Source organism: Dasypus novemcinctus, chromosome 25 (genome assembly GCF_030445035.2).
Source record: "Dasypus novemcinctus isolate mDasNov1 chromosome 25, mDasNov1.1.hap2, whole genome shotgun sequence".
NCBI classification, from domain to species: Eukaryota; Metazoa; Chordata; class Mammalia; order Cingulata; family Dasypodidae; genus Dasypus; species Dasypus novemcinctus.
In genome coordinates this window covers 49,052,063-49,074,937 of record NC_080697.1, presented here as the reverse complement: position 1 = coordinate 49,074,937, position 22,875 = coordinate 49,052,063, and the positions used below count along the sequence as shown (strand labels likewise).

Sequence of the window (22,875 nt, the reverse complement as noted above, 5' to 3'; positions counted from 1 at the left end):
TTGGCTTTTTCAAAGGGTATTTATTTGGGGTAGAAGCTACAGTTACAAGGCCCTAAAGAGTCCAACTCAAGGTACCCTCAGAGGTACTTCCCCACCCAATGTCTGTTGCCACGGGTTACCACAAGATGGCGGGCGATGTCTGCAAAGGTCCAACCTTCCTTTTCCTCTTAAGGCTCCGTGGGTCCAGCTTCTTCCCATCTCAGCTGTCGGCTGGCACGGGCTCTTCTCTCAGCCTTCTCAGCTGCTCTGTTCTCTTCACAAGGTCCGCTGTAAATTATCAGGCAAATGTCTTACCTCTGCCCGGGGACTCAAGCATCAAAACCAAGTTCTCTCGTCTGCCGAGTCCTTTTCTGTGTATCTGCTTCCACGTGAGAGTCTGTTTTATCAGCCTAAGCGGGCAGGGACTCAACGCTGAGTCCCACTCTAATGACATGGTTGGACCAGAGTCCTAATCTTAACACAATTTAATCAGACGTCTCAGCTGAATCTAATACAATCAAAGGGTTGGCACGCCCAGGGGAACAGACCAGTTTACAACCACAATCTATATTTCTTTTTGGAATTCATAAATAATATCAAACTGCCACACCCCTTTTGAGCTACCATCTGTTTTCAGCTTGCTATACACTGGCATTAAGATCATTCATTCAAGTTATTGCTAATCGAATGCTAGGTACTATAGATGCTTGGAATATTGGTAAGCAAAAGACAAAAATCCCTGCCCTTAAGAAGTTTATATTCTGGTTATGCATGGATATAACTAACTTCACTTGGGAAAGCTCCGTTATAGATTTTAATATAGTCTATGCTAAACATGTCAAAGCTCCCCAGGGTCCAGGTGTGCCACTTGTTACTGTGTTGTGCCACCTTGGGCAATTGGCAATCTCCCTGAGCTTCCAATTCCAGTTCCTCAACTGGAGAATGGAAACCAATGGTGCCTACTTCATAAAGCTGCTAGTGTGAAGAGAAGAGAAATCACATTTAAGTTATTTAGCACAGTGCAAAAAATAAACACTAAACAGCAGCTATCTTTATTTATGTTGTAGCAAGACAATAATACTTTGAGGGGAAAAAAAACTGGGATACTGAGAAGACAAATAGGCTTGATGGTCAATAAAAAAGAGGGCAAGTGGAACCCAAGCTCAGCTGCCTTCAAGAGCCAGGAAGGCATGTGCACCCCAGCCCTTGTCAATGATGGCCCACCATAAACCATGTGCAAGCTGTCCTTTACAAGCTCTGAGTATCTTACAGCTTGCCTTTTAATGTCAGTCACAATGATTGTGTGGTTTGAAATTTAATGTTAGCAGGAAATATACATTATGCTAATGTTGACAGAAATATTTGGTTACCTTGTGTCAACGGAATGCATACTCAATTGTAAAAAAAATTTTATATATGGCATTGGAAATTCAGAAGGTAATGTTGTGTTATAAGCACAAAAGTAGTATGATATAAATTTATCCTAGCAAGAGTTTACAAGGTAAGATTAAATTCTAATGGAACTGAGCGGGTTTCTTTTCCTAAATGTTTCCTCTCTTTTTACAACCTGTCTAGCACCTCTTGGGTAAATAATGCATGCTCTGAGACATGAAATTAAAACAGGCCTGTGGAAAAAAAAAAAAAAGCCAGGCAGGTAACAGAGTAAAGAGGGTAGAAGCAGTTTGCCCTTCCACAAAGAAAATGCACTCTCATTTTTCTTGAATCACTCAATCTCTTTGGTCTATTTTATTTTCCCACTTTGAAAAAAATCTGGAATAGAGAAAAAATTATCTCTTCCGAAAGAAAAATGGCAGTGCAAAAGTGATAATAAATTAGCTTCCATGCCAAGGTCACAACAGGGAGTGGCAGCTATGCCCGCGAACTGGACAACCCTGGACAACCGTGTCCTAGCTAAGGACAAAAGCTGTTGTCTACTTCTGATAACTGTAATCATGTTGCTATTTAAGGGCAACATTGCCAAATCTTCTGATTTTTTACGAGATTCCAGAAATTCTAATTATGTGAAAGCTCCCATTTTCACATTTACTCTTACTCTTAATGTACACATCAAACAAAAACATCTGCCACTGAATGCAATCAGTATGTGCCCACTGAGCGAGACCAGCCTAGGCTCGAGCCTGCCCGCGGCACGTGGAGGTGTGGCTCTGCAGTCACTTCAACTATGCCGAGTGCCTCCCTTTTCTCATAGATTATATTCACTCACAGTCGACGGGAGAGTTAAATGAACAGACCAATTAAAGTGCTGTACAGACCAGAAGGTGTCACCAGTATCTTGGCACTAATGGCCTGAGGGATACTTGCTCCTTTTTTTTTTTAAGATTTATTTATTTACTTAATTAACTGTGCATGGGGCTCCCCTACGCAGGGGACACCCCTGCGTGGCAGGGCACTCCTTGCGCACATCAGCACTGTGCGTGGGCCAGCTCCACACGGGTCAAGGAGGCCTGGGGTTTGAACCGCAGAGCTCCCATGTGGTAGGCGGACACCCTATCCACAGGGCCAAGTCTGCTTCCCCATACTTGCTCTTAATGTTTCGAAAAGGTTTTCCTTCCCCAGGATCCTTGTACCATTCACTATTGAGAAGGGGCCCTGGTGGAAATGGAGTATCCATGCATGGATGAGACCTAATAAAGCCGGTTAGCTTATGTTATTATATGGCACTTACCTATCTCTTTGCATTTAAACAGTATACTTATTAAAACTATTAGGGTGTAAAGGGTGGACCCCTGGGAAGTCAAGGTCCTAGTAAAGGTCAGCCAAAATTCAAGGTAATACGTTAGGCTCTAAACACGAACACAAGATTTATCATCACACTTCAGTCTTCAAGGTACAAAACATTCATGACATAAACAGCAACGTGTATTTATTTTGAGAGGCAGGAACCGACAGCCCTCTGGGTCCTGGAATCACCAGTTACGGTCTTCTTCTGTGCAGCTGGAGAACACCAGCTATCACTGCGTCCACAGGAAAGGACACGGCAGCACAGGGTCCTGGTCGAATAACCTTAATAGGGGCATGATGTGCTGCGTATTTTTCAGATTTAAACCACTTCTTAAAATGAGATAGATAACTATAAAACTTGACCAAAATAGAGTCAATAATCTATGGAGTTTCAGGCACAACCAATAAAAATACACTACTGGGATAGTAACATGTTACCCAAAAAGCACAAGTCACAATTTTCAGGACCAAGAAGCACAAAGTGCTTTTGATTAAAAATTTTATTTTCATTGCACACTCAGGGCCAAAATAAAATTTTGTACATCTGTCAATAAAATTATTAAATAGGGACAGAAAATCTACCTATCCATAGCATAGTAAAAAGGATGGACCTTGGGTGACAGGACACCTTATCAGGCCGGTGAGAAAAGAATGACCTATACCCCAGCACCCTGGAATCTTACTCTGGGGAATTTTGCAAGGAACCTTCCAGGAATCTCAGGCTGCAACTGAAAATTTCTAAAGGTATCCAGGTCTGTATCATGCAGGGCAAAAATGATTAATATTTTGAAATCTACAGAGAATCATTGAGGAATCAGGGCCCAGTTTGGCCACCTATAGGCAACATAGTCAATTTTAAAAGGCTCTAAAATCTTGACATATTTGATTACTAAAATCTTGCCTTATTTAGTCAAATGAGTAATACAACATGAATATTAATAAAAAATTCTTTTTAAATAAGTTCCTTGATTACAAAGTTTTTTTTCTTAAGAGATTTAACCTACATCACCACCACATTCACAGCCGGGTGGGTTAATTTCAAGACAGGTTTCTTTCCCCCTGTGAGGGAGGGTCCGTTAATCCCTGACAAGGTCCTTACACCTCTTTGCCACTAGATGACACTGTTGCATTACGTAGTTTTAAAACTTCTCAGCACTGGACAGTTTTAACCAGGATAACAAATCTTCCTGCTTTCTACCGTAGATCAGTTCTTTGCAACTAAAAAGAAAACAGCTTTTGAATAAGAAACCCAAAATGTGAATGTGTGAATAGAAAGAATCAACGCTGACTCAACCACAGGTACCATTTCTAATTTGAAGTCACTCCAAGTTTTCAGACAAAGCCACGCGCGTCCCTTCTCAACTGCGTGCAATTCCTTGATCCCAAGGACTCCTTTTCTTAAAGCTGTAAGTGGTCCAACAGGCTGAAGCTTACAGGAATAAAGCCAATGAAACGATGATGCCAAAAATCTGCTCCTACAGGCAAACCCAGGTTCCCTCTGTGGCTAATTGGAAATTAATATCAATAAAATACAAAGTTAGTATTTCACTTAGAAACAAGACTAAATAAACAAAAACATTCACGACCTTATTTCTTTATACACACACACACACATACATATTAGTCACTGTTCGAGGAACTTCATATAATCACGTGCTTATTAGTTTATTAGGAGTGATCTGGCTTGTGAAAACAGCTACTGCTGCTTCTTCTGGAGCACCTGCCCATTGGTCCGTTCAGGTTGACTGTTTTTGGTTTCTGGTTGTGCAAAGTTCCAATCCACTGGATTGAGAAGTTGCTGAGTCTTCTTATGGGTCCAATATGGATTAATTATTAGTGTAAGGAGGGCCAGTCCAACAAGGAAGAGTGCCAAATGAGGCAGATGCAGACTGTCGATCAAACCATCCCAGTGCCAAAAGCATACCCACCACATGTGGTAGGTTAGGATCATGCGGCAATGAAACATGTGAATCATGAGCCACTGATTGACCTTCCAAAAGAGAGAATCTGACCAGCCAGCCTGCAGAGGAGACAAAACAAATGCGAATTCCAATGAAAAGGCGTCAAAAGGCATTAACATTTTAAAAAGATTTTTCCTACTTTACTTCACTGAACAAAACAATTCCACATAATGGCAAAAGAATGTTTTTTACCAGGCTTTCCTTTCTTTGGGGTTTAATTTTTTTTTTCAGGAGGTATTGGAGATCGAACCCAGGGCCTCATACATGGGAAGCAGGTGCTCAACCACTGAGCATATCTGCTCTCCCATTAGAGTTGGTTTTTTAATTTGTTTTGATTTTTTTAGGAGGTACCAGGGATGGAACCTGGAACCTTGTACATGGGAGGGAGACGCTCAACCATTTGAATTATACCTGCTCGCCAGCAGGCAACAGCTTGGTACTTGCTTGTTGTTCATTGGTCCTTCACTTTCGCTCCCTAGTTCTGTGTATTTCTTTTCCTTGAATGTGCACATACTGAGTAAAGAAGAGGCTTTTTTAGTAAAATTAGGGGACATATATCAAGCTTTTGTACCTAGACCCCAGGAGATAAGGAGATACATTGAAAGAAGAGATAAACTGAGGATGAGATACATTTCTTGCCTGTTTTTTTTTTTAATACTTTCACCCTAGGAGCACTTGGATACAAGCCAAAGTGAACTTGCCTTAAAAATCACTCTAGATTTGCATGAACACTAATTCTAACAGCCATAACTATAACTAATAACGAAACTTGAAGGTGAAAAGCATCACCCTGCTGCAGCTGCATAAGACTCAACCGACCATGGACACGAAGGCGGAGACCGAATGTCAAGCTCGTCAGTGCTGGGAGAGCTCAGGACACCTCAAACCAAGGGGCTTCCTGCATACCAATCCCTCTCTACGCTCCACTTTTAAACGGGCCAAACCCCCTCTGCAAAGATGTTCCTCGGCAGTTCTATGCCACAGCACTTTTCTTTCCAGGATCGGGAAACTTCTGGCATTTGCAGAGAGAAACTCAGTAGTTAGGGATGGAAGGAGCACAAGGAAGCTGTGGCTGCTGTCTGATCAAGCAAGGTGTGGTGGAGCTAGTGCACGGCAGGGCAGCAAACCACTGCACTGCATCCTGAAAAAGGAGAATTAAGTTTACCAGTCTAAATCTACAAAACCTTGAAAGGAGGACATGACAAAAAAAAAAAACTTCTGAGTTATTAAATTAAAAAAAAATTAGAATCTCATGATCCATAAAAATGTGTACACACAGCTCTGACAAAGAAAAAAAAATGGAATCAATCATTTAAGAGGTTACTTTAAAAACGTATAGAAAATGGAATTTAAAAACCAAGTAACTTATTTTGAAACACTGTAAATTTGCCTCAAAAAAACCTTCATAAAAATTGTAAATTGTCTATCACCTTTAGATCAGACCATATCCACACTCTTTTCTAGTACTAGTGACCATTAATTTTATCTGAACATAAAGTTATCTGTACATAACCAAAGAAATATTCTAACTTGAATTTCTTCTGGTAGACAGTTTTAAATATTAAAAACTCCCGGTAGGGAAGTGGACTTGGACCAATGGACAGGGCGTCTGCCTACCACACGGGAGGTCCACGGTTCAAACCTGGGCCTCCTTGACCCGTGTGGAGCTGGCCCATGCGCAGTGCTGGTGCGCGCAAGGAGTGCCCTGCCACGCAGGGGTGTCCCCCGCGTAGGAGAGCCCCACACACAAGGAGTGCACTCCATAAGGAGAGCCACCCAGCGCAAAACAAAGTGCAGCCTGCCTAGGAATGGCGCCACACACACGGAGAGCTGACACAACAAGATGACTCAACTGGTGCCACTGATAAGGATAGAAGCGGTCACAGAAGAACACACAGCGAATGGACACAGAGAGCAGACAACTGGGGGGGGGCAGCGAGAAATAAATAAATAAAATCTTCAGAAAAAAACACAAAAACTCCAGGTAAATTAGCTATTACTAAGTTTAGAATGAAAAAAAAAAAAAGGTGAGGCAAGCTCATCTAGAAAGAACAGGACGAGGCTGCAGGATGGCTCCCCTGAGGCCCGTGCTGAGCACATCTTCCCGGCTCTCTCCAGCGTCCCTGCTCGCAGCATCACTGCTGCCTGGCGCTCGCTGAGGAGGCTAGGAACTGCTCTTCCCCCCTTGGTGCACTCCACGTCAAGACCACCTTGGGAGGCTTTTCACACACAGATGCACCGAGCACTGAATTTGCCTCCAACCCAGGTATAAATTAAAAACTGTACAAAATGTAAGCCTGCGGTAGGTATCAATTCAAGGTAGACTAACCACATCCTTCTCCCTGGCTCCAGCATGCAAAAGGATGATCAGCATGCAGGAGCAAGGGCTAAGGAAACAAGAATCCAAAAGCAGAAGAACACAAGCATGGCACCTCTGAATTGAAGGGCTTAGGAAATGGAACAGACCCAAAGAATCTGTGTTCACTGGTCTGGAAGATTAAGTAACGTAGGATACTACATTAATCAAATAGGATGGGCTAAATAAAGCTTTAATGTCTTTCCTTACTTGTAAAATCATAGGGGTAAGCTACAAGTTCTCTGAGCGTCTTTGCATTTCTAAAGCGGAAGTCACAAAAGTGATGAACTCTCAGTTGGCAGGGTGTCTATATGACCTGCTTTGCCTGGAGATGTCCCTGGCAAACTCTGTCAGCCTCAAAAGTGTCCCAATTAATAAATATGCTTACTCTATCATTTGGCCACGATAACAAGGTGCAAAGGTAGTGATGGGTAATATTTAGCCATGGCACCTGCATACTCTTGATCTCGTCACCACACTTTAGACACTCAAAGCAGCACTGGGTGAAATCCAGACTCGGCAGAAGCTGCCCCCTGCTCCCACAGCTTGAACGATGCTCAGCTCCTTTGTGCAAACTGCTCTACACCGGGCCACAAGCACACCAAAGCTGGGCCGGGGGCCGGGGCACGCAGCGAACAACGCAGCGAACGACGTAGCCGAGGTCTGAAGCAAGCAACTAAGTGAATGACTATGCAGTTTCTTTATAATTTTTAATACATTTTCAGTCCCTTTGTGGCTGAAACTATTAACTTAGAAGGACAGAAAAGAAGTTTTGAATGAAGAGAGAGGCATGTCATGTTCTTGGATGTGAAAGCATTACAAAGATCTTCCTCCCTGGAATTCATCTAAAGATTTAGTCCAATAAATAGAACACACTACTATTCTACTAACTGAAAATCATTTAGAAGTTTATCTGATAGGATATAAGTGGGAGAACAGAACAGGAACTTTTGAAAAGGAACAAGAGGATTAATTGCTGAAATACTAGAAAGCATCAAAAGTAAAAAATGTGGTATTATACAATGCAAAAATAAACAAATGAAACAACACAAAATGCATAAATAAATGAAAATACATGGAAAATTAATATTGGGTAGTATTTCAAATCACCAGGAAAAGCATGGATAATTTAATATTAGTTGGCTAGGCCCTTTGGGGAGGAGAGAACAAGATGGGTCCCTACTTCCCATCTTAAATAAAAAGTAATTTTTGAGTGGATTAAAGTTGATGTCTCTTTAAAAAAAAAAAGCCATGAAAAAGTACTGAAAGGAAATATAGGTAAATAGCTTTTTAATCATTGTTTGGGAATGGGCATTGTGAACATTGTAATCATTAGTCATAGAAGTAAAAAGATCTGACAAAACAAAATTTTTGAACAATTAAAAAAAATAAACCAAGTTAAAAGGATGTACGGTAAAATATTTGACCAAGATTTTTCTTAAAGTTCATATATATATATATAAACACCAACACCCATCAGGAAAAGAGAACAGGAAAGTCGAGGACAAGCAAAATAATTTAAAGAACAAATATAAATGTCAAACATGAACTGCAATATTACTAGCAATCAACAAAAAACGTAAAAAAAGTGTTGACTTAGATTGACAACAATTAAAAAGATAAGGTAAACAAGTTGTGAAAACATAGGAACTTATCATACTTTTGGTGGCTGCATGATTAAGTACAACCTTTCTGGGGGGATATTCTGGAAATTTATATCCAAACATAAAATAGACATACCCTTTAATGCAGCACTTCCGCTTTTAGCAATTTACTCTAAGCATATAATCAGAAAAGTGTAAAAAGTATGTACAACATATTATGCTCCCTGGAGCACTTGTAACAGCAGGGGTAAAACACAGGAAACAACTAAATGCTTCGATAATGCAGGCTGACTATATCAAGGGACATCTTGTAAAGTTATTCTGTAACACCATTAAAAATGATGATGTGGCCACATAATCTTTATTGCTACTGAAAGATGCCAATGATGCTTGTAGAATGATAAAGAGAGAGGACAGGGGGTTGGGAATGTATTTATATACTTTTATATATCCTGAAAGAAAAAAAAAAAAAAGACTGAAAAGCTATGCCAAAAAAAAAAAAAAAAGATTAATGGTGATTATCTTGGAGTGGAAATGGAGTGGAAAGTAGAATCAGCGAAATTTACTTTCTTCACCTTTCTGTCCTTCCATGTTATTCACATTTTTTCCTAAATAAGTATATGGTAAAAAGCAGTTTTTATTAAAAACGTCCTTTTCTTATGAAGAAAAACATTAAAATACTTAAAAATAGGAACGGTTAATAGTAAATTTCAAGCCCTCAATTGATGTATGCCTCTTTAGAGAACATTTGGAATTCAATTTTAAGTTTAAGGCTTTTCCTTGAAGAGTTGTATAGTGAATTCATCATCCAAAACCTGGCTTTACTTCCCTGAGCAGCCCATAAAATTAGTGAAACTAAGTATTATATTGTTACCTCCAAATTTCACAGAAAAAGTTTAATGTCTCAGTTTTTCTCCTCAAAAAGCTTTATTTAAAATTAATATGCAACAAGATATTCTTCAACAGGCAAAGGGATAAAAGGGATAAACAAGCAGTGAAATATCCACACACTAGAACATTATTCAGTGATAAAAAGTTATATATATATACACAAGGGATACTATTCATCGAAAAAAAGGAATGAAGTTTTGATGCATGGGATAAAATGGGCGAACCTTGAAGGCATCATGTTGAGTGAAACAAGCCAGACACAAAAGGACAAAGAGTGTACAATCTCCCTTATTAGCAAGGCCTAGAAGAAGCAAATTTCATAGAGACAGATAGTAGATTGCAGGTTACCTGGGACCAGGGGGGTGAGAGGGAAAGGGGAGCTCTTGTTTTAATGGGTATAAGAGTTTTGCTTTGAGATGATGAAAAAAGATGGAGTAATGGATGTTGGTGATGGTAGCACATTTGAAAGCGGTTAAAATGGGAAATTTTTAGCTGTGTATGTTAGTACAATAAAAAGTTAAAAAAAAAAAAAAAGCAAGAAAGAAATGAGCTAGCAAGCCATGAAAAGACATGAAGAAACCAAATGGCTAGGCAAAAGGCTACATACTGTATGATTCCAATTATATACATTCTGAAAAAGGCAAAATTACAGACAGTTAAAAGATCAGCATCTGTCAGGGGTTGGGGGAAAAGGGAGGGATGAATTGGTGGAGTACAGGGCATTTCTGAAGCAGTGACATTATTCTGTATGACACTGTAGTGGGGGATACATGACATTAAACATTGTCAAAACACACAGAAATGTCTCAGGCAAAAAGCAAGCCCTAATGCCAACTATGGACTCGTTAACAGTAATGCACTGATATTGGTTCATCAACTACAGCGAATGTACCACACGAGTACAAGGTGTCAACAACAGGGTGTCGGTGTGGGTATATGGGAACTCTGTACTTACCGTGCAAATGTTCTATAAACCTACAACTGTTCCAAAATTTAAAGTCTATTCAGATAGACAGATAGATAGATACATACATAGATAGATAGACTCTCACTACTCAGAGCATTTTTGAATAAAGGCCGTAAAAATGGCAGGGTTTTGTTCTGTTTTTGGTGCAGGCCCTGTGCTAAGACCTTAGTAGGTGCTTAGTCACTCACATGGCCACTTCACTCAGGTACTCCTCCCAACAATCCCAACTTCAGACACTGAAACAGACCGGTCAGGTTCAGCCACTTGCCGAGATCACACAACTTGGAAGTGGGAGGGCTGGTACTGGACCACAGGCAGACTGAAATGGCCTCTGCTATTGGCCCATGCAATACACACATCTTATTTTTATCCAAAAATGCTAATCATGCTGCTCAGTTCATGAGTCCATCTTTAAATAACAAATTACACCTTTAAACGGACTCAACGGAAATGATGAATAATTTAAAGAATGACTTTCAACTCCCAACAGTTACTCACATAGTAATGGCATGTAACTCCTTCAAATCACTCATCACATTGGCAATTATTTGAGTACCATCTATCTACCTCATCACGTTTTAAGTTCCATGAAAGCAGGGGTGGTGTTTTTTGTTTTTATACACTTTACTGAAGTAGAGCAGACACAGAGAGGTGCTCCTTCCTAGCCACCATCCCCACCCTGAACCCAAGGGGAGCTGCTACCTTGACTTTACGAGAGCAGATCTGATCTGCCTGTTTTTTCACTTTCTATAAAATGGCATCATATAGTCTGCATGCTTGCGTCTGGCTAATTTCATTCAACGTTATGTCAGTGCTGGTATCTCGTGCAAACTGTTGTTCCTGCTTGTAAACTGTTTATGTTCACTGCTGCACAGCACTCCATTTTGAGAATTACCCCAGTGTCTGTCCCCATTCTGCTGGTGATGGGCATTTGGCAGTTTCCAGTTTGGGGCCACATGAAAGCACTGCTATGAAGACTCCTCTACATGTGTTTAAATAAACATACAGACACATTTCTGTTGGGTTTTTACTTAGGTGTGAAACTGTTCTACTTTCATTTCAAAGATAACATTTTTTTGCCATGGAAATTTTAATTTTAAAACATCCTGTGTCCATGCTCCTTAATTATTAGTTAAAAAGGTTTAAAAACAATGCAAGTTATTAGTGGTACGGTGAGATGTTATATATGTTTTGTTTGATCTTATATAAGTTTGTTTTGTAGGTCCACAACTATTATACTTATTGTTTATGTATGTTTATGTATGAGTGATATATTTCAATGAATTTTTTTTTTAAATTAAAAAAACTCAAAACATAACGTGTCCCCAGGTAAAAGGAATGGATCATATAATAATCCTGGACCAAAGCATCTTTCTCTAAAATGTACTCGTGCACATGACACTTGACTATAAATATGCTTTGGTCCTGTCCTAAAGAAGCTTCAAATTTTGTAGAGAAAACACATCAAGAGAAAACTGAATGGTGTGGGGTGGGGAGTAGGTTATATGGGAACCTCTTATGTTTTTTGTTTTTTAATGTAAAATTCCTTGTGATCTATTAACTTTAATTTAAAAATACATAATGTAAAAAAAATAAAGTAGGAAAAAAAAAAAAAGAGAAAGCTGAAAAACTGTGATAAGGGGATTAACAAGAGAGGTGCACAGGCTATTTACAGATGGACCAAGCTGCAGCATGTTATCTAAAATGACCCCCACACATAAACCAGCACAGCAACTTTATCTGCCACCCATTTTTCTAGCAAGTGAACTCAGAGGTCAGATGGACAATTAAGTGACTCTCAATCCACTACTGGTTTCCAATCCTTCCCTCTCCAGGCTCTGAACTCTAACCTATTGTCTGTTCCATTTTTTTTCATGGCCACCTTATAATGCTTTGCACTGGTAATGATTTTTCCAGCTAACTGTCATTTATATGCTAGGACTCAGATAAAGCCTCACCTTGCTCTTCGCCAGGCCACAGATTCCCACAGGTGACACGGCTGTAGTCTGCACTTACCTCTATTTCAGTTCTCTCCCCCATTCTATCCTGCCGCTAGACTGGACATAACTGGAGTTTAATAAATGTTTGTTATGTATGAACAAGCTGTACCGTCATACTGCTAATTCACTTTTGATGTGCTTAGACCACCCTTCCAGCCAGACCTCGAAGGCAGGGAGGATGCCTAAGATTTCTATTCTTTCCACTGATAGTGGTGTTTCACACACAAGACCTCAATAATATGACCAATTCGTGGTGGCTCCATTAATAAAAACAAAAAAGCAATATTTCAAGAAATATCAAGAAAAAAGGAAATCAATGGCAAAAACCTGAAAAGGCTAGGTCACCAATACTTAAAACCACTAGTTAAGCAGCTGTATTCAAAAATTAAAGAGATAAAAAGCAAAAAAGATGTGTAAATGTGTAATTTCTAAGGTTATTAAACAGTATGTGAAAGAAGGAAAATTTATCTTTCCTAGGACTTAAAAACACTATTTACTAAGTCATAAGATCCTCTGTGTATTTTTTCCTTATGGAGTTAGAAAACTAAAAGATCTGTTTACAAATAAGAAAATGGAAATCAACCAAAATGGATTTATTACTAAATCGGTAGGCTACAATTTAGTCTGTTGATGAGTTGATAGCATGGTTCCCAATGAATTTCTAAACATTCATACAAATATTAAATGCTGCCAAGTAACACACCTGGACTTGGTAAGGAGAGACTTTACTGGAAAGGATTGTTGCAAGGAGGGGAAGGGGCTTGGTGATGGGGAAGCAACTGTGAGAATGTGCTGACTACATAATCAGCAAGCGTCTCAAGAGTCAGGCCAAAAGGATTTTGTTTCGTAGGGAGGAATAAGTGAGACTAGAAAGAAGCACGCGAAGGGAAGTGGGAGGAAGGGTGCATCAGATCAGAGAGATGATCAGACAGTAGATCAGAGAATCTCCTCGGGCCGCGTACCCTGGGGCTGAGCCTGGGTCAAAATTGGGGCATTTGCGGGAAGGAGAAAACCTGAACCACAGTTTATCTGGAATTCTGTTCCAACAGATGAGTGGCGACAAGGAGATCAGCTAATCATTTATGAGACTAAGAACGGGAGTGAGGAGCGTCTGTGTCCAACCTCGTCACTGGTCAGCAGGGGTCTGATCTAAGCCACACAAGGCCAGTTCTTCGCACTAAGCAGTTTTCCGGAAGGCAAGGGTGGGGGGATTTCTTAACCTTTACCGTTTCCCAGGATCACAGGGCACAGGTAAAATGCAATGTTGTCACTGCATAAAGGGCTCTTCTTGGCTCTTCGACTTCTGGTAACAGTAAGAACAGTGAATGAACCACACACTTCGCAAGACACACTTACCTTCAAGAGCATCCAGGAAATGCAGGTAAAGGGGGTGCTCATCTCCAGAAGCAAAGTGGTCATTGCTAGATAGTGGCCAGCCTTGAGATTGATCACTGAACCGAGAAATCCAAGAAAGGCAAAGAGATGGTGGACAACTAGAAACAAGTCAAACGTCTGGAAGAACAAGTTAGACAGGTGAACTGCCACGTTTTCAAAGAAAAAGAACCCAGTTGCCGTGGCGATGTTGAACCAACACCAGTTCTGCTGGTTACGCGCTTTATCGGCGTGGAGAACAGGGTCCACGAGCAAGGCCCACAGGCCTGCTGCTGTGCTCTGAACGCCAAAGGCAGCCCGTGTGGCGGCCAGGTTCCAGAAGACCTTCTCTTTGGCCACCAGAGAACGGTATGTGGCGCTCAGGGAGGAAGAAAGCTGGTGGCAGACGGCGAAGACGCCCGCGTAAAAGAAGAAGCCGGCTACCCCTAAGGCCAGGCGAGTTCTCCACGAAGTGTAGTCCAAGTCAAAAATGCCCTCCGACGTTGCTCCGTCACTTTCAAGATTCATTGTCCTAAATTTTATATTGAAGGAGTCTCACGGTACACTCAGGGCATGTGGGCCCTAAACTGTGTCTTCTCCAAGAAAACAGTATCAGTGCAGTTGTTTCTATGATCTGCATAGACTTGTCTTCAACCTGAAGAAAGAAAAGTTGAGTCACTTTTTGCTGATTACACAGAAGCTAGAACATACCAATACTTGGTACCACAAAAATATAATAAAAATTCTTTATTTTATTATTATTATATGTATCAAAAGATATGTACATATAGCAAAATAACACTCATGGAGGTATATGAGAATGAAAGATAGAGAGATACATCCATGAACCGGAGGCAGAGTTGTTGCTAATACAAGCACAGGGTTCTATTCTCTTCCAGCGAACACTCACAGATCAGGCTCTAACTCCCATGTCAGTCTGTTATCAATTACGCAATTCACAGATTCCAAAGAATTTTTAAAAAATTAAATAACTACACTGGATTATATTTCTGTTAGAGCATTTTACTTCTAGAATCCAAGACAAGAACGCTGCTTAGCGCTCTGCAGTCAGTATGGCAAAGCTCTTTATGAACAGTACCAAGTTTCAACCACAGTCAAGCCACACATGCATCAGGGTCAGGTATACCGGGGTTGAAATCCCTGCTGGGCAACTTACTAGCTCCGTGGTCTTTGATCTTGTTTGCGGCTCAGTTTCCTTATTTATAAAGCACTCCCGGAGCACTGAAGGAGGCGATGTATGTAAGGGAACGAATACAATGTGGGACACATACGGGCATTCGAATGGGTCTTTTAGGATGAACAGTATCATTTATTGCCATTCAGCTGTCCTTGTAAAGAGTGGGGGCAAAGTAAGTCCTCAATGCAGTCTATTAACTTGTCAACAATCTAAACTCTTTGGGTCTCAGTATTCCCGTCTGAAAATGGAAAATTGGACTGGATCTGAGAAGGCTGATACCACACATATGTATACCACTTTCCTAGTCTTTAGACAACTAACTCAAGCATCACACTAATTGCTCAAGGGCTCTTACTCATTATCTGCTTATCCCCCTTCTTTCCATGCAGCCCATACAACTATCACCAGCCTATGAGAGGCTGCTTGGCAGATGAAACTATTTCTCTCTCCTGGACAAGGTGATCTTGATGGTCCTTGGTAGCTCTCAAATTCAAGGTTGTCATTCTTCTCATTTTAACTATGAAAAAAAATTTTCCCTAAACTTTTAAGTACATAAATTATGACTTAACATAAAGGAAAAGAGAAGGGCCATCGACTACAGCTTATCGGCACTCAGCATTAAAAATTCATTTTTTTGCATTAACAGTGGCTGCCTCCAAGGAGGAAAAATACTGCTCAATTTTTTGAGGGAGAACTTTCACTATGTATCCTTTTGCACCTCCTGAACTGACAGCCATATGGATGCATGCACCTATTTAAAAATACTTTCAATTAAAATAAATTAACTTTTCTCTGTAAGGATGTAAAGACATTTTGTAGTTCATCTTTTCATCGTACTTTTTCTGCTCTTCGCAGCCAACCCATTTCTTATTCTCAGTTCCACTGACCAAATTAGGAGAGCACATAAAATATGCTTCAGTTTTATTTTCTACATATGTAAGAACTTTCCTGTCTATATTCGGAGACAGTCATCTCATTTGTTTTATACTAATTTCAGGTGGTTAACACTACAAGAATGTCATGAACATTTTTTGCTCCTGTTCTTCATTTTACTCCCCTGGTTAAAACCCTGTAATGGCTTCCCAGTGCTGCCAGAATAAAACGAGAACTCCCTCACATGATGTACAAGGATCCCCATGATCCAATCCCCAACGCTGTAAACGCAGCCGTGGCCCAGCGCTCACGGTGGTCACTTCCTTCTCTGAAGTCGTCTACACACACTGACCGGGCTTCGGACAGCTCTCGTCCTTTTCTATTTTCGGCCATTCCTCGACTTGGAAACAGGAAACAAGCAGCCCCAGATGCTAATCAAGGAAGGAACTCGCAGGAGCAGGGCTCCCTCCCCCCAGGGTGGATAAAAGCACAAACAGAATAGAATGAATGGTCTCTCTTCGCAGGCCCAAGGTGGGGTGTGCAGAGCTGTCATCTACCGGCCCAGCCGCGATGGGACTTCTGCCCCTGGTCTTTTGGACTCTTTGTCCTGTGTAAGCAATAAAGTGGGCCTTTGCTAAAAGTTTCTGTTGTGTCCAAGAGCCTGTGTTCCCAGCAGGGAACACTCTCCACAGCCTTCCAAGACAGGGGGAGGACCACCGACCACCTAAGCACCTTCGCTAGAGGTCCTAAGGCACTCTCCATCTTCTCCGTCACAGCGCTTCAAGTCTCCTGTTTATTTCACTTCAGTCTCCATTAGACAATAAGCCTTCTGAGGGCATGAGCCAGGCCTGCCTTGCCCATCACTCATCCCCACTGCCTTGGAACAGTGCCTGGTACAGATCAGGTACGCAGAAAGGATGATGAATATATGAAGAGATTTTAAATTATGCTCAAGTGGCCAGACTTCCAAGAGTTGGGGCTTGCTAAACTGCGAAAACCAGTCTCAAATTTTCAAAACTGGAAAGAACCTCTCTGAGGTTATCTATTCCAGCCTTTCACTTTAATTGGAAGGAAACCAAAGCATAGAATGGGGACCCCAGAGTAAGTTACCGACTGAGGAGTATTAGAGGCCTGGCCTCGGATCCCCACGGGGTCTCTTGCCATGCACTGCCATTCTCGCCCCCGCCTGCTCTGTAAGGCTCACTCAAACAGCACATCTTCTCAGGAAGGGGAAGGACCGTGCTTCATCCACAGCCGGTGAAGAAAAAGTAAGACTGGAGGAGGGGGCATCAAGCTGCCTAACAGACAGTTTTAACACCCGATTCTTAGGGAGCATCACAGAAAAAAACAGCCCACTAGCTGCAAACTCACATCCGCCTGAATCGTGAGGCGACGGGGCAAGAGCCCAGCCCCAGAGCGGGCGGCCCAGACTGGATTCTGGTTCTGGAGGGTGCCCAGACCCTTCTACTGCGGCACAGCTGATTCCATGAAGTGCTAAGGGCTCATTCCAAGCATTCAAGTGCGTGTTCCCCTACGCAAATTCAGGGGAAAAGAATAAAACATTATTCCGCCAAAACGGCCCCCGTGACCACACAGCTCCAAAGATACAAAAGTACTGGCCCATGTCAGCATCTGTGTAGACCTGATATCCGGCAAACTGCTGATGAAACACTTTTAACTGCTAGATGTTTAGATTGAATAACGGTTATATCATCAAAGGTAAAAGAGTAGAAGTGCTTACTTTCCCCTTAACCATTTCAGCTTTACCACAGTCTAGATCTCTTAAGAATATGAATCTAATTCAGTGAAAAGAAAAAATGCATGTTATTCATGTTTTCTTGACTAGAGTTCTGGTGGCTTCAGTTTTTACCTCTGGTATATATATTTTCAGTATATAGTGAGTATCTTTGCAGTGGGTGTAGTGGATGATAACCAGGAAGTTACCAGCTATTTCTGCAATTAAAATCTCTTGGACCAAGTCTCTGGTCATGGCTCTAGTTTACTTACACATCCTAAAATGCATGTCAGTTAGTCTACAACTGAACCAAGTAGACACCACATGAGGCTGACAAGAGCACCTGCGCCAGGCTACCCCGTTCTGTAAGCGAGTCACATTTCTGACTGGGTTTATACACTTTCCAGGTGCAGATCAAGCCCAAGCGATGTCTAAAGCTCAAGAGGGGTACAGACTTTGCCAGGGTTAAATAAAACAGGCTGGGTAGAAAGGAAGCCTCACTACTGAACGAGGCTAAAATACAGACTCCTCCTAAAGTTTCTTCTCGTACTTTTCCACAAGCCATCACGAGATGCGAGCTATAGTTCCCATTTTGCCTCTCTATTGCATCAATTTGCTCTTGGCCAAGCCACTGCTCTGGGACCTTTGTTTCAAAGTGGGGGAGGGGGCCTTGAAGCTCGGACTAAAATGAGGACTCAGCTTCACACCAGTGGAAGGGATTAATATAGATCTCGTTTTAGGATCCCAGGGCACTAAGACCTAGGAAGGTAAAGAACGGTGTGGCTCAGTGGGTTCTAGACTGCTATCTAGAAGCTAAAACATCAGTCTCTTAACACACTGGACCCCTGGGCCTGTTTCTGGGAATAAAAAATATACATGAATACAAAATAATGAAAGAAATATCGGCCCCTCTCTATCAAGTATCTACTAGGTGCCAGGCACATGGAGTTAATTTAACCTTTTCAACAAGATAGGTACTCATTTTGTTCCCAGGAAACCTAGGCTTTCTTGTCCACCTCATATCAAAAAGCCCTTCAGTGCAGGGTTAGGGTTGAAACCCGATCAGGAGGGCCACAGAGCTCTCAGCTCTGGTGCACATTGAAATTTTGTTTTTTCCATCCCTAACAATATGCCCATTCCTGGGTCCCCAGCAACAAAGATTCTGACTTAATTGCTCAAGAGTGGCCTCCAGGCTTGGGTGTTTAATTTTTAGAGTGTCCCAATTACTCTAATGCAGACACAGAACCATTTACTGGCACGATTTCCAGTGTGTTCTGTTTGTAAAATTCTGACTGTAAGGTAAGATGGCTTAGTGTCTTCCTTTCCCAAACCAGGCTAAGATAACTGAAAGACACAACATACAAAGATCTGTATGTGTGCTTTAGGTGGATTTTAATGTGAGCTGGTTAAAACAAAAAACAAAAACTAACAAAAAAAACTGATTATCCTGCAGAAAAACCCCAAAAACATACTGCCATGAATTCCTCTTTTTTATTTCCCCTTCTCCATCAATCAGTTTAAGCAGAAGTAGGGTTCCTTGGCGGGTGGGAACAAGGGATTAAAAGCGGAAGGTGTTAACAGTGACATTTTAATATCTTTTCATCAATTGTAACAAAGGTACCACACCGACAGTACTGTCAATAATGGGGTATTAGAGGTAAGGTTTCTTTCCTTTTTTTTTCTTTTTGGAGTTAGTGAAAATGTTCTGAAATTTTTTGTGATGAATGTACAACCCTGTGTTTATCCTGAGAGCCATTTTTGCATACTTGGGATGGACTGGGTGGTGTATGAATAATCTGCTTTAAAAGGCACACATGCAAATGAAAGGGAAGCCATCTTTTTCTGGATTGGGAGATGATGACCTAAGCGTGTCTAGGATTGAGAACAACACTCCCCAGAAAGGAAAAATGGGAAGGGTGAAGATGGAAAAGGACAAGGAGCCACTGTCCGCCCTCCCAGTGTCCCAGGGACTCTGGAATTGGCTAAAACATGGACTCCAATAGCTGGTTTGCATTATTTCTGGACGGTGTGCTCAGCTGCTAGTGGGAAGATTAGCTGAGACACGCAGGGTAGACACAGGGCACATTTATTATGAGGCTACAAGTGAGAAGGGTGGGGCTGGTGCAAGCAGCCAAGGAGCTATCAGGGAATCGGGCTCTAAGAACTCAAAGCCAGGAAGAAATGCCCTCTAAAGTTACACTATATAATACCCTAAGAGAATGGCTTCCTGGTCTCCAAGTCTTCCATGTAACCTTTTTGAGGGTATCTGCCCAGCTAAAGAAAGATTGGTGGTCAGGTTATGGTCAGCTGTTGAAACAAAGAAACAGTGAGTGGGCGAGCTGAGGCGGGGCAAGGCAAGTTTGTCCCAGAGCAGGTGCCAATTAGAAATGCGGAAACAGCAGCCTGTAAGAACCTGAAAGCTGGTGACCCCTTCAAGTCCCACAGCCAGCTCTGCTAGTAGTGGTTCCTCGCTCCACCCCCCTGACAATCCTGCTCCTACCCAGCTGTGCACACAGGGGCTCTGCTGGGTGTCCCCCGTGACATTCGTCTCTCTGGCTTTGGTCAGCACCAACTCGAATCCCCCAGCCTGGGATGCACGAGAACCAAGTCGAGGCCCTGGGGCGCAGCGGATCTGGGGGCAGCCCCCCCGCCTGCTGAAGAGGGCACTGCTGCCTTCAGAGACGACGCGGTTTTACCTACACCCCTGCTCAATCCAGAAACACCCCAAAAGATGCAGGTCACGGCTCCCATTTGCTGTGTTTGGACTCTACTAACTGAGTTTCTGTCTGAGCTCAGGCTCCTCTTCCAAGTTTCTTGCACACCCAGAGTGCGGCTTAACCTTTTTTCTGGTCCGACAGTGGTGGCTGGGTCTGTGGTGTGGAGTTCCAGTTCTCCTTTTGCCTCTCGTTCTGTCCTCACCCTCACCACATCCCTCTCACCTTTCTGATCCCCTCTGCCAAGCCCAGCCCTCTGCGCAGAAGACCATACAGGGTCATGCCACTGCACTGCCACTGCTACCTCTTCAAGCCCCAGACTCAAAACTTCCTCAGCTCACCTGAAGCTTCAAATGTCCTTCAGAGCTGGACATCAGGGTTCCCAAACGACATTTATGCATTGCATGTGTACAACTGGAGACGGAAGAGCCCAGACTTCTACTACTTCTAATCCAGCCCCTTCACTTCAGCTCTTGAAGAAGTGGAGCCAGTCTTAGTGCCAGGCTTCTTCAAAAGTCCCATCCCCTGATTTTCCATCTATCGCAACTTTCTTTGGGAAAAATATATCTACAAATTTCACCTTATTTTTTCTTTAATAAGACTTGGTGGTTTAAGGTGCTCTATTGCACTAGATCATGAATTTTTATTTTTTGAGTGCAAAAAAAAAAAAATGAATAAGCATTTTAGGCAAACCACAGAAACTCACCTATAAAACAGGAGCTTGGATTAAATGACAATTGGGATTCTTTTCAACTCAATTTGATAAGCGTCTGTTGAGCTCCTTCTGTTCACCTCAGGCTCAACAACTATAGGCATAAGCATTTTTGTGTTTGGTGGGGACCTGATATCTTACAGTCTATAAAGTTAGAGGTTAACGCGTAGAAAATTGTTAACGTACAATAATTTTCCTTTCTGCCCAAAAGAAAAGATCATCATAAAAGTTACGGGTTCATTGCATGGTAGGATATTCACCAATTCTACTTTATTGCCACTCACTTCAAAAAACCCCAACTTTGGCATTCTGTTTTTAACTGGCTTTGTCACACGACTGGCTCCTTCATTAATGAGTTAAATATTTCCATTTGCAAGAGAATTATGTTCCAAACATTTTGAGAGAATTACACTTCATAAAAATCAAAAGAAATACATGCACAATGAACAAAATTCACAAAATGTAAACAAATATAAAACCCCAAAAACATTTGTAACACCCTCACCCTGCTCCAAACATTAACATTTTTTCATGCCTGCTGATTTTCTGAGGTATAAACTTCCTTTTTCCTCCCATAAAAAGTAGCTTTGTGGCCTGTTTCTCTCCCTCTCCTTTTGGCAACATATTATTACATTTTCCTACATGAAACATCCTCCACAACGTGGTTCTTAAGGTCTGTAGCAATTTCACTATATAAATTCCCTGTTAGGTTTCTTACAGTTTCTCATTATTCTAAAATATTCTACAGTGAACATCTTTGAGGCGACCTACAGAATCCACTATTTTAACTCTTTTTAAGGTATCTGCTCAGCAAGATCTTCCTTCACAGCTATGACCTAAAAGATCATGGCCAGTCTACTTACTGTTTTTTTGCAAGGAACAAAATGCCAAAACTCAGTGGGGAAGAAAAGGTTGTCTCGTATTTGGTCACTTACTGATATTTCCTTCAGTCATCGTTCTCTCCCTCAATCATTGCTTTTTCCTTCTCTCAATTTTCCTGATAGAGCTTTAAGGAAAATAAAGAACCCGGGGAGTGAGATGAGCACAAATGGCCAGTTACAGATTCCACACAGAAGGGCAAATTCAAACCCGGGGTGGGCAGACCTCCTCGCGGCCCACCTCTCCCCGGCCCCACCCCGCGTTCTGGGGCGAGGAGGGCACGTGCAGGGGGCTCCGCCGAGGACCCGCGGTCCCCAGCACGCCCCGCCCCGGGCGCAAGCCCCGGGCAGCTGACCTCGGCGCGCGCGCTCGGCCCCAGGGCCTTGCCACCTCCCCGCACCCCGGGACCCCTCGGGGGCAGCGGGCCGTTCAGGAGAGGCGCGCGGGGCCGGGACGGCGGGGCTCGGACGCTCACCCCGGGGCGGAGCAAGTCTTCTGCGGTCTGAGCCTGTAAGATGGGCCCCCAGCCCCCCAAGCAGGGCTGCGGGGAGCGCGGGACTCACCCCGGGACCCGCGCCGCCCGGCCCCTCCGCCCTCCACGTCAGGAGTTTCCCACTCCCACGGAAACACCCCCGCGCTGGCCCAGCAGAGCCGGCGGCGCCTGGGCGCAGGGGGGCAGGCCTCTCTGCGGGCCCGCAGCGCTCGCCCGCGGGACGCCGAGCCGCGACCCCCGCCCCGGCAGCCGCCCCCGCCCGCCCCTGGCCGCCCGCAGCCCCGGCCTCACCTGCGCGCCGCGCGCCTCCCGGTGCCCGGCGCGCACGGCTCCGCCCCCCGCCCCCCGGGCCCGCCGCGCTCCCCGCGCAGGCGCCCCCAGCCCGCGCCGCGGCAGACAG

At 42.9% G+C, this 22,875-nt stretch overlaps 1 protein-coding gene across 6 annotated transcripts; it reads right to left on the bottom strand.

Moving 5' to 3' along the window:
* On the bottom strand, window positions 1-22,860 carry CLN8 (CLN8 transmembrane ER and ERGIC protein). 6 transcript variants are annotated; one of them, XM_023591541.3, is made up of 5 exons: window positions 22,767-22,860; window positions 22,039-22,109; window positions 17,314-17,473; window positions 13,857-14,526; window positions 1-4,741 (listed from the first exon to the last, which is right to left on the bottom strand). In XM_023591541.3, exons 4-5 carry the CDS (start codon window positions 14,397-14,399, stop codon window positions 4,418-4,420), a joined length of 867 nt encoding a protein of 288 aa, XP_023447309.2. In that variant the 5' UTR covers window positions 14,400-14,526; window positions 17,314-17,473; window positions 22,039-22,109; window positions 22,767-22,860; the 3' UTR covers window positions 1-4,417. The 6 variants fall into 6 exon arrangements, with proteins under 6 accessions (XP_023447309.2, XP_058143971.1, XP_058143975.1 ...); XM_058287988.2 differs by lacking the exon at window positions 22,767-22,860 and adding an exon at window positions 22,458-22,582; XM_058287992.2 differs by lacking the exon at window positions 17,314-17,473 and having other exon boundaries at window positions 21,967-22,109.
* Between the last annotated feature and the right edge of the window lie 15 nt (window positions 22,861-22,875).

What these genes read in the sequence shown, in the direction of transcription:
- CLN8 (XM_058287992.2), bottom strand. Translation starts at nt 14,399, where the DNA reads ATGAATCTTGAAAGTGACGGAGCAACGTCGGAGGGCATTTTTGACTTG. An exon ending in TTTCCTGGATGCTCTTGAAG is followed by an intron (nt 4,742 to 13,856) that starts GTAAGTGTGTCT and finishes TCTCCTCTGCAG; the next exon opens with GCTGGCTGGTCAGATTCTCT.